The 13,175-nt window shown below is 27.6% G+C and overlaps 1 protein-coding gene across 1 annotated transcript in view; it reads left to right on the top strand.

Annotated features, from left to right (window-relative positions):
- LOC145243080 (protocadherin Fat 4-like) overlaps positions 1–13,175 on the top strand; it is a 46,291-nt gene that overhangs the window by 7,596 nt on the left and 25,520 nt on the right. Inside the window, exons 4-5 of the mRNA XM_080106181.1 lie at positions 5,862–6,103; positions 12,767–12,773. Coding sequence (XP_079962307.1) covers positions 5,862–6,103; positions 12,767–12,773 — 249 coding nt within the window. The remainder of the gene's footprint in view (positions 1–5,861; positions 6,104–12,766; positions 12,774–13,175) is intronic.

The raw sequence follows: 13,175 nt of genomic DNA on the forward strand, positions 1-13,175 counted from the left end.
GAATCGAAGTCGTTTTTTTTTAATTTTTTTTATTTATTTTTTATTTTTCGATATAAGAAAATATGAACTTTTCTTATTATTATTATGTTTGGTAAAAGTACAGTTTTTTTTTTCGAATAAATTTTACGGATTGGTAACTTGCTTAAATAATATTTGGTGCTAATGCAGAGAGTGGTCCGCGCTATTATTTAAATTGTATTTCCACGTTTAATTAAAGTTTTATTATATGTTTTTTAATTCAATTGTAAGGTTAAAATACAGATTAGGTACAAAACACCCTCCCTTCCCCATGTTAAGGATGGCTTTTTAAATAATAACGTTATTATTTCAGCACGGATCACTCTCTGCATGAGTACCGTACTTTCACCTAACAATTTAATAAACAAAGCATAGTACTTATGCAGAAAAAGTACCATGCTGAAATAATGCTATTAAGAAAGCCATTCTTAACATGGGAAAGGGAGGGTGTTCTGTAACTATTTTATACTTTCACCTAACAATTTAATAAACAAAAGATAGTATTACCGTTATTTAGAAAGCTATTCTTAACATGGGGAGGGAGTTTTGCATCTATTCTATACTTTCACCTAACAGTTTAATGAACAAAAATAGATACTACGTATGCATAGAAAATATCGTGCTGAAATAATGTTATTTAGAAAGACATTCTTAACATGAGAATGGTATTTTGTTACTATTCTGTCCTTTCACCTAACTATTTAAAAACAAAACATGGTACTTATGCAGAGAAGCTACCTTGCTGACATAATGAGGTTATTATTTAAAAAACCATTCTTAACATGGGAATAGGGGTGTTTTGTAACTATTCTGGACTTTCACCTAACAATTTAATAGACAAAAGTTAAACTTAAGCAGACAAGGAACAGTACTGAAGCATTAACATTATTTAGAAAGCCATTCTTAACGTGGGGAGGGAAGATGTTTTCTAACTATTCTGTACTTTCAGTGCTAATGTAGAGTGATCCGCGCTAATTTTTAAATTGTATTTCCACGTTTAATTAAAGTTTTATGATATGTTTTTTATTCAATTGTAAGGTTAAAGTACAGAATAGGTACAACCCCCCCTCCCCATGTTAAGAATGGCTTTTTAAATAATAACGTTATTATTTCAGCACGGATCACTCTCTGCATGAATACCGATTAACGTTTTGTTCTTTGCTTTTTTTACCGTATTTTTGGGGTTTTTTTAAGAAAACCTTTAACAAAAACTGAAAGTACACGTTTTTTTCTTTTTTTTTTACAGAAGTTGTTTTTATATAAGAAAATATGAATGCTTTTAAAGAAATTGGGTACTCGTGCACTGATTGATCCGTGCTGAAATAATAACGTTATTATTTAAAAAGCCATTCTTAACATTGGGAGAAGAGGGTGTTTTGTACCTATTCTGTACTTTAACCTTACAATTGAATATAAAAAAAACGGTAAATTTTTAGATTAGGTCCACCTCCACAATTTTCTTTTAAATGACGACTTTTGTAGGTTTTCGACTATGCTGAATACGGAAATCGCATTGTAATTTTGCAGAAATAAGTAGTTATCGAGATATTAAAAATTTGTATAATGCATTGTAATCTCTGGCAGCCGTCTTTTTTACACGCTTGCGCGCATCATAAACAAATCTACGCGCGTAACAAAGATGGCCGCCAAAGAATAAAATGCATAAAACAACTATTTATATCTCGATAACTACTTATTTCTGCAAAATTTCAATGCGGTTTCTGTATTCAGCATAGTCGGAAACCTTTAAAAGTCGTCATTTAAAAGAAAATTGTGGAGATAGACCTAATCTTAAAAAATACCAAAAAACATAAAACTTTAATTAAACTTGGAAATACGATTTTAAAAAAATAGCGCGGATCAGTAAGTGCATTAGCACCCATTAATCGACTAACATGACCTTATTGCCAAATAAGGTCCGGATACAATGTTGAACGCGCCGTTAACATTGTTTTTGTTTTTTTTCAAGTTAAATTGAACTTTCACAATATATTTTTATTTTTTTTATAATTTCACAATATCTTTTTTTAATAATAAATTGTTAGTTAAAAAAGCACAGAATAGTTACAAAACACCATCCCCTCTCTATGGTAAGAATGGCTGAAAAAAATATTAGGTACTCATGTAGAGAGTGATCCGTGTTGAAATAATAACGTTATTATTTAAAAAGCCATTCTTAACATGGGGAGGGGAGGGTGTTTTGTATCTATTCTGTACTTTAACCTTACAATTGAATAAAAAAACATATCATAAAACTTTAATTAAACTTGGAAATACGATTTAAAAAATAGCGTGGATCAGTAAGTTCATTAGCACCAGAAATTGTTAGGTGAAATACAGAAAAGTTTGTATCAAGAAAACCATTTTTTTTTTTTGCTATTCTTACCAAGGGGGGGGGTTGTCACTATTCTGCGCTTTCAACTAACAATTTATTAAAAAAACAAAAGGTAAATGTTCACATTAGGTCCACCTCCACAATTTTTAACATGGGTAGGTTGGGGGGGTGTTTATTCTGTAAGCCGTTCTTAACATGGGGAGGTTGAAAAAGGCGTTTTTAAAAGACGAAAGACAGGTAAAAGGTTAAAACATGTGGTTAGGCATGGGTGTTGTTTATTCTGAAAGCCGTTCTTAATATGGGGAGGTTGGGAGTATTTATTCATGGCCGTCAGTGAATTATAGTGCATAGTACAGAATTATAGTGCATAATACAGGTCTTTATATCTCGAAAACTAATTGCCTCTGCAAATTTTAAATGAGATTTTCTTATTCAGCATAGTTGAAAATTGTGGAGGTGGACCTAATGTAAAAAAAATACCCTCCCCCAAAAAGATATCGTGAAATTTAAATTTAAGGGCGGTACTAAAAATAAAATTAGACAGAAAAATACACCTTTGGGTTTGTACTTGCACAAAGACTTGAAAAAGTTGTCAACAAAAACAAATATATAACAAGTAAATATTTTCAAAGGTAAGATAAGTTACTTTTCTACCTAATTGGATAATTTTTACTGTTTTTATTGGGTTTGTAATACTGTACATATAGATTCGAAAAAGTTGTCAAAAAATAAATGTATAATAAATATTATCAAAGGCAAGATATGTTACTTTATTACAAAAATGGATAATTTTTTTGTTGTTTTAATGTAAAATGTTTATTCGGCTCAAAAAACACAGCGTTTACTGCTATATTTGAAAATTACAAATGGCGGCAGACTGTGTTAAACACATTAGGTTTGGGAAAATGAGTTAAAACTAAAAAACTATACAAAATACTGTTAAAAACCACAGAATACATGTCTGCCTATGTCACGGTAACATATATTGAGTGAGTTCCTGACAGTATTTTGTATAGTTTTTTAGTTTTAACTCATTTTCCCAAATTTAACGTGTTCAACAGTCTGCCGTCATTTGTATTTTTCAAATATACAGATAAAAACTACATGTTTTCGAACCGAGTAAACATTTTACACTAAATAAAAACACTAAAACCTTATCCAGTTAGGTAGAAAAGTAACTTATCTTGCCTTTGATAATATTTATTTGTTATATTTATTTTTCAACAACTTTTTTGTTTCTGTGTTTAGTAATACAAACCCGTTTTATTTATTATAACGTTTAGTCAGCTCGAAGAACAGTGTTTATCAGTGTATTTGAAAAATACAAACGGTGACGAACACTGTTGATGATGTTAAGTTTGAGAAAATGATTTAAAACTAAAAAACTATACAAAATACTATCAGAAACCCACCGAATATGTCAGCCTATGTCACAATAACATATAATCAGTAAGTGTCTGACACTGTTTTGTATAGTTTTTAACTGATTTTCCCAAACTTAACGTATTCAACAGAGTCCGCGACCATTCGTCTTTTTCAAATACATAGATAAACACTGAGTTTTTTGAGCCGATTAAACATTTTACATTAAATAAAAACACTAAAAAATTATCCAGTTAGATAGAAACGTTATTTACCTTACCTTTGCTTTCATTTATTCGTTTTTGGACAACCTTTTCAAATCTGTGTATAGTAACCCCCCCCCTTACCCAAATGTTAATTAAAAACTCACATTTTTGAATACAATAAAAAAGAAAACTATTTAGCGTTTCAACGTTTTAGCAACTTTCGGCTTAATCCACTGAATGTTGGTCGAGCCCAAGCCATGATTGATGGTAACTCCTGAGGATCCGGATCCAATTCTGCAAGAGTACCATTTTTTTTTTTTTCATTTTCGCCTTACTTTTTTTACTTTTTGGAGTGGATTGCTGTACTAAGAATATAAGAAACATGCATTTTCTCTTTTTATTAGGATTTTCCATTACACGAAATTAAGCCACAGCAACACGTGGCAGGGTACAGCTAGTATATATATATAATTATTATTTTTTCATGTATCCACATTCGGTATTTTAAGGAGATATAAAATATTATGTATCAATTTTTTATATTTGCTTCAATGGTGCTCAATATATGATTAAAGCTAGATAGTAACTTATGAAAATATTTTTATGGCAATTAAACTACACTATACTGTTTAGTCTAGCTAGCTAAGGAAATTTAAAACAGCCTTTTGCAGGAGGATTGGGCAGATTTTCTCATAATACTTCTCTTAAATAATTTGATTAAATTATATACATGTACATTCGTCTGTATGACTGTTTAAATTTGAGATAATTGGTTAAAGCATATAAGAATATAATTATTAACATAAAATCATTTTTTAATAAGAGAAAAAAAACTATTTTATATGAAGGAAATTATCAAATGATTAACTAAATAAATGCTTGTAGTAACATTATTATGACAAACAAATGAGAGTTAATTTTCATACTGATGTTTGCCTGTATTAATTAAAATGATATTATTTATTATTTGCAACTTCTAAAACGAAAATTTATTTAAATAAAGTATTTTCGTTTTTATATTTTATTATTATCCATGTTATTTAGGAATACTTTTGTCATTTTAGCCTTTACATTTTGACTTTTAATGTTTCATAACCATTGTTCTTGTTATTCTTATTCCATCAAGATCTTTTTATGTTGACTACTAATAGTAATATTTTTTTTACATCAAAGTCGTTTAAAAAGAGATCACATTATTTTTTAGTTGCACAGATTATTTCTGTCACAATTTATACCAAGAGATATTGACATTGCATTTGGCACAGAAGCTTTTGAAGCTTCTATCCAGATCAAAATCTGTTTTGGTTGGTTTCAAGAGAGCTTCCTCCAAGACATTACCTCCGCATTTGGAAGATGGGGTGTATTCCTGATTGCCTGAGGCACTATTATCAAAGTATGCAAGAAAGCTCATTCATAGACATTTTAGGACCTGTGCAGAGTACTCTCTTTTAGGGATACTGAACTCTGCAGTGTAAATTGACCTTGTGTCTAACTTTTTCATGGTAGAAAGCTGATAAACAGACTTGGCTTTAATATTATTTTAAACATATTTTAAAGAATCAACGTAAAGGATTACATTTAGAAGATGATCTGTATATTTGTTGTTCTAACAACATACCAATTCAAATTACTACAATATATTAACACCTTTGAATATTCATAGGTACAACTATTATTATCACTATAACCATCATCATAATAATGATAGCAGCAGAAATAGCAATTAATACTCAGTTTAGTAAAACTGCACAACAGAAATGTACAGATTTAGATTTTTAGATACACACAAAGTGAAGAATAAGGACATGTTAATTATGTTAACATCAAAAATTTCTTGCAATTTGTTTATATTCAATAAATTTCATTTTGAATTCTTAATTCCATATATTCATAGCTGTGCAGTTTTTCACATAATTATTTGGTTTATTTTAACTTTACAGATGTGTACACTTCACAGTATTGTAACCCTCCTTCATCCCAAAGTACTCAACAACAAACAACTGAGATGAGGCCATTGGGACAGACTGCCAACTATCCAAGTGATACTACAATTGTAGCTAGAGGTTTTTACACACCTTATATGAATGACAATAATTCTGTAACAGTTTCTAATAGACAAATGCACTCAAGTAATGTACCTCTAAGTGGAAGTCAGACATCTATCAACAGACCACTTCCCCCTGTACCTCAATAAGAAAAATAGATAAACATGATTTTACTAATCTAAAAATATTTTAATATTATTTAAATATTAATGTTCATTATTCCTAATTTTTTATTTCTATTCTGTAAAATTTGAGAGAAATTTATATATATTTCACTATTAACAGATCAGCTATGAGGTATAAATGACTTATTAATTTTTTTTTATTACAAACTTTTTGATAAAATTCTAAAGTTTAGTTTTTTTTTGCCCTTTATTTATTATAAATATATGAAAGAAGCATAAGTTAGAAATATGCTAATATGATAAATAAAACCGGATAGAAGTGAAAATAAAAGACAATATTGGACAATATTAATTGAGATTTGACATGTTTCACTAAATTACTTTAGCATCAGAAATTTACTTAAACTAAAATATAATATGAGTTTACAGTTTCTCATAGCAATTTAAAAATGAGAACATTTTTTTAATTTACATCAACAACATCAATTTTTGTTTTATTTTATTGTTGATAAATTTTTGATGAGACTAATGCTGTCTTTTTTCTCAACCAAATATCTCTCTACAATTAGTAAGAGAGAAAAACGTTTTGTTTAGAGATTACAATTTTGTTGATATTACAATATTTAAATTAAGAAAATTAAAAATTTTCATGCATAGCAGCAATGATTGCATTTAATTATTAATTAAATGTTTTAAAATAACGACAATAAAAAAGATTTTTACAAATGGCTCTATCTTTAAATAAATCTTTTTTTTATTTTCACAAAAAGATCTTTTTTTGCATTTACTTTTGGATGAGAAGCTTTTTAAATAAATTCAACATTAAGTTCCATAATTTCAGTAAAATCTTTATCAGCATGTATTAAGTGCAGCAGCCATTACACACTCAACACACAAAGTAGGACAAACTGGCTTCACTCTCACATGAACTACACAAAAGAAATATTCAAGGATGTTACATAAATACAGCTGCAGCTGGAGATTTTTTCTTTATTTGGATATTATCTTTACTATTTTAATTGCTGGAAAATCTATACCAAAGGTAAGTTCCTTCTAAATTTTCTATTCATGCTTTTATTTCTATATTTGTCATGAAAACAATGTTTCCAACTTAATTTAAAAAATACCTTAGTAACAATAATTTACTAGACGCCATTAATAGTTGAAAAGAAGAAAGCCTTTGTTTAGACTTCACAATTATTTTATTGCTAATGCTATTTATTAGATAATTTGAAATGCATTTTGATTTCAATTAACTTTAAGATTTGCATTGGAAAATATTAAATGAAACTTTATATGATTGTGATGTCATTTTTTATTTTTACTGTTCAAGTAGTTTCTATTGTACTAATTTGTTTTTATTGCATTTTCTTGATACATGCGAAATAATTATTGAATGTAATATTTTTAATTTCATCTGACATAATTTTGTAATTTTGTTTTCAAATAACATGCATAAAAACTATTATTGATTATAAAAATATAATAATTACTTAGAATATTACATTTTCAAGTGTACATTAACGTATAATTTTTTCTTTTTTCAATATTTTATATATATATATATATATATATATATATATATATATATATATAAATTAATACACATAATCATTTATTCTATTGCACAAATTTGTTTTGTTGCATTTTCTTGATACATGCAAAATAATTATTTTATTTTTTTAATTCATATAAAATATGTAATAATTTTGTAATTTTTTCAAATTACAGATACAAAAACTGCAGTTAATGATAATGATAAATATTTGATATTAGAATAAGTAATTTTTAAAGTGTAGAATAACGTTTGTCTTTTTTATTATTTTAATTTTAAATTACATTTATATTTTTACATAACCACTGCTATATTGTTCTGTTATTTTTCTGTATATGCTGCTTTTACATAAAATTCTCAGTAATTTTAGTTTATTAAACAATAATAGGGGTAATTATAAAAATGATAATTATTAATTAATTATTTTTTAAAGTCTATTGTAAATGTTACATTACATGTTTGAAAATGTTCGAATAGATTTATTGAAAATATTTATATATGAAAATATTTTAACATTCATACTAAGAAAAAAATGGATAATTATTATATCTTCTGTACAAATGTTTTTGTTTGTATATTTTTATAATATAATTTGATAAGCTTTTTAAGAATTAAGAATCGATTTATATTGATAATGCTACTTATACACAGAATGTTTAAGAATGATTATTTTCATTTTTGTACTCAATAAAATATTAAAAAGTATATGCACATCAAATTGCTTTCTAGTTGCATTGACAAACTAATATACATAGTAAAGAAATAAAATTAAAAGCAAATATTATTAATCGGTATTTATTATGTATTTATTTATATGATGCTTTTACAATTTGTAGTTCATAGCAGTTATTTTATAACAGGATGTTTTAATGCAATTAAATAACTATGTTATTGCATCAATAAGTTCATAGACTAAAATCTTTTTTTATTCACTTACATATATATTTTGTGTGTGTGTGTGTGTGTGTGTGTGTGAGAGAGAGAGAGAGAGAGAGAGAGAGAGAGAGAGAGAGAGAGAGAGAGAGTCAATGTAGCACCATGAAAAACAGTTTTTCACTATAAACTACGAGTGGTCCCTACAAGAATATTAATTATATCTATCATCGTTATGTGTTATTATTATAGTTCTATGTGAAGACCGGCATAAATCCTTGGGAGCAAACTACTATGGCAATTGCAGGGAATTTACTCACTTAGAAAACAGGGAAATATTTTAACAAAAGATATTTTTAAATAACATATTGAATACTTTTAAGGTTGAAAGATTTTCAAGACTATATAAAGATTAGGGAGAGTCTGAAAACTTTAACTATTTTAGAGCCCTGACAAGACCTATTAACATCAAAACATTGATTGATCCACATAGACTCTTCATAATATTTAAATAATTCTGTTTATAAAATCTCTACGCACATATTGACCATTTTTGTAAAAATATTGTTTTTTTTTAGTTCATGTTATAAATATAATTGAACTTAATTTAATTAAAAATTAATGTGTGTGTGTGTATGTATATATAATTAGATTTTATTTAAATTTTAATATGAAAAAATGTGTGTGCTTAAATATCTTATAGCAAAATTCTGAAATAATAAATTTAATTTTATAATTTTTTATAAATAATTTTTGCTGAATAATTTTTAATAAAAGCTGTAGCAGGTGCATCCCAATTGATAGATGAAGTTGTAATCTCATTTGATCAGTATTTTAGTACTTATTATTTTTAATCTTCTTAAATCATACATCTATTTCTGCACATTCAATATTTTGATTGTGTATAATTTAAATAATTTTCATTATATTTACTGTAAATTTTTAATAAATTTTGTTCTTGTAGTTACAATAAAATTTTGTATACATGTCACACCCTAATTTTATTTCTTTGTGTAATGTAATGAACCGTGGAGATATATCAAGGTTACCAGCAATCTGGAAATTCTCAGAAAATCCTTGAAAATAACCCAAGTCCTGGAAAAATCACGAAATCGGAATATAAAGCATTCAACTTTCCAGAAACACAAATCATTTAATTGTAAAAAAAAATTGTTTTTCTTTACATCGTTTATAATTCAGTTAGTAATTGTTACATAATGATTCACATTTCTCATCTAGCTGCATTTATAATTTTTCAGGTTCAATGATGTAGTTTTCTTATAATGTTTAACATTTAGTTTGATTGTGTTTTTTAAGTGATTTGCTTGTTCTCTTTACTTATTAGGCTAAAATTGATTAATTATTTTATTTTCTTAGAGAGAAAAAATGATAAAGTAACATAGCTAGTTACAGTTGAAACCTTTTCTTTAACAACTGTCAGTTCTCCCAAGCTTTGCACAAATTTTTGATACCTTTTTCATCTTATATATAGTCAATCCACAATGCTTTAGCATCCACAAGCAATCGCTTGTTAAAAATCTGAAACAAAAATCTCTGATTGCTCTTAGAAGGATTGAAGACTAAATGAGATATCCAGAACAGAGCCCCAAAATAATTAAGTCTAACAAGATGATTAAGAGTGTAAAGGAAACTCCTTTTCGCTACCAATCCAAACTAACAGAGACAGAAGATACATAAAAAGTGAAAACTTATCACTGACGAGGCAGTAAAAGAAAAAATGTTTAAATTGACCAACAAAATAAATGTGCTTGGCATAAATGCTGACCAAAAGTTGAGAAACTCTTAAATTTCAAATTTTGGAAACAATCCAACCAAAAGATGAGGATTGCTGATTATAAACAAAGAGACATTGAAATTAATTTATCAAAGAAATGTTGAAACATCTATTTATTTTTATGTTCATATCTATTTAATATAAAATGTTTATTTTCTGTTTTTGCCCTTTTTTGGTGTTAATGTACAAGAGTGAAATATGACCTAGGATGGAGTACTGCTGCCATATCTGGGGAGGAACTCCTAAGAGTAACCCTCTTCTACCTTGACAAGGTACAAAACCATCTTTGGAATTTAGTGAGCAAGGATCTTTTTGCCTCCCTACTGCCTCTTTCTCACAGAAGAGATATTGCGAATCTATCTCTGCTATATTGTTTTTCTCCTCGTAGATGCTCAACTGAGATCCAATCCATTGTTCCCCTTTATAAAATGGTTGTAACAAATACTTTTTTAGCTACAACAACTGTTAACAATTTCCCTTACTCTCTATCCATGCCTAAAAATATACGTAAATTCCATGAACAGAGTTTCTTTCCTAGAACTGTCCGTCTGTGGAACAACTACACTTACTAATCTTTATCATTGAGTGGCTGCCTGGTCTTGATAAGTGCTGACATTCAAGTAAAAAAAATGTTCCTAAACAGATAAAATAAGCTTACTCAACTATTAACATTCTGTGGGAATGATTAATTAAGTGTCACTTGTACATTGATTGAAAATGTTTTTGAAATTCATTTGGTCTCATACTGAGCTTCATTTGGTGGATCTGGGCAGTTTTCTTACGTATTGTTATTTCATAGCTTAGTATTAAGTTTTTTTTTTTTTTACACAGCGATCACCACTTATCAAGGCCTGGAAGCCACTCAGGAATAAGGGTTATTGCAAGTTTGTACATACCAGATCTTTTCTTCTTTACAATTCTTCTTTTTGTTCTTTTGTTTGCTCCAGTAGATTGTAAATACACAAATAATTGAACATATGTGTAAATATCTAAACCCATCATATCAAAAGACTGATATTGCAGATTTAATAAAATTTAAACTATGAGTATTTTAAGATTATTTTTTGTAGAGTTTTATATATATATTAGCAGATCTACATTATCATAACATTATAAAATTTCCTAAAATTTTAAAACTTTGGAAAAGTATCCTAAATTTTCATATGAATTTATATGGTATGTCCTGGAATTGATATTGTATGTTCTGAAATTGATATTGTATAAGTTCTGGAATTGATATGGTAGGAATCCTGGAATAAATATGGTAGAAATCCTGTAATATATGGAAAAAATATCCCCCAAAATTCTGGATTTTATTTGAATATTCAATGTTTAAAACAAGTACTTTTTAAAGATTGTTTTAATGAAATGAAAAGAAAATGTTAAATCATGTTTGAAATGAGATTGACAATTGGTAGACAAGCTATATTTTAAGTGGAATAAACATTAATTAAACAAATTTGTGCGAGGTATTTAAATAGTATATAAAGTTGGAGTATTACGGTTCTGAATTTTTTTATATGAGAATTGATTATTTATATTTGGATTCTTTGACTACTGTTTTTATCTTAAGTGTTATTTGTACAACGTTTTGATCAATGTAACCTCTGACCTTCTTCAGATGTATCTTGTTGAACTCGAAAATCTTCATGTTAAATTTGAGAATTTGCACAGAATCTTGTGGACCAGTGGTGCACTGGATAAAGTACTTGGTGAAATTCAATTGTAAAAATTACATTCCTGGAGATTAGTGGCTCAATCCTCAGTGCGGGTGACCCCAATTACAATTGCGAATTACTTAGGACTTCTACCCAGTCATGGATGACGTATGAGAGCATGCTACTCCTGTGGATTAAATAAAAAGTTCCATTCGTAATTTCATATAAATTCCCGAGTTCAACAAAATAAACTTGGAGAAGATAGGAGGTTACATTGATCAAAATGTTGTGCAAATAACACTCAAGATGAGAACAGTATTCTGAAGAATCAAAATAATATGGAAGTTGGAATATTTATTGATTCATGCTTTAAAGAAAAATTTGAAAAGGTAACAAGATTAAACACTTCTAAATCGTCTCTTGAACTACAATTGAATCTTTAACATTCCTGGCCTTGGGGCTAGGATTTAAATGCAGTACCTGTTTTGTCCTCATTTATAGGAGAAGTTGTTCTAGACTGAGGTATTTTTTACTTTTATCCCAATCTACATAGAATGTTTATCTGCATTGACTGGAGTCGTATCTGTATCATCAATAGCAGTGTCATAATGAAAAACAGTCTTTCCGGTCAAAATGTTAAGTTTTAGAATAATCAGGCAAAAAGTAAAGACATAAACATAAATAAATTAAAAAAAAATGTTTTTAATCAATTTAAAAAAAAACTTTTTATAGAAAATTTTGAATACTATGTTATGAATTAAACATCGATTTTATGATTAAATTTGCCATCACAGAAGCCAGGTAAATAGAGGCATTTATGCTTTTTGATTAGAAAATCATACTTTCTGATGCAATTCTCAGCTTACCTATGAAATTGAAAACAATTGAATGATAGAAATAACTTTATATCTTTACATATTTTTCAAGTTAATAAAAAATTACGATATTGATGACAATCTTTTTAGTTAAAGAATTTTATTAAGTAGAACCTAGTGATGAAATAAATCAGAAATTAAAATTAAAAAAGAAATTCGTTTTCTATATGAAAAAATTACTCTAAAATGGAAGATTATGAATAAATTTTCTATAGAAATATTTTTATACTTATGGATGAAGATAAGATAACCATGTAGTAGAATTGATTTAGATGAGATGTTATTTGTAACATAATTTACATGATTCAGATTGTTATCCTCATTGTAA

Source organism: Euprymna scolopes, chromosome 21, assembly GCF_053919585.1.
Source record: "Euprymna scolopes isolate OS-2025 chromosome 21, ASM5391958v1, whole genome shotgun sequence".
NCBI classification, from domain to species: domain Eukaryota; kingdom Metazoa; phylum Mollusca; class Cephalopoda; order Sepiida; family Sepiolidae; genus Euprymna; species Euprymna scolopes.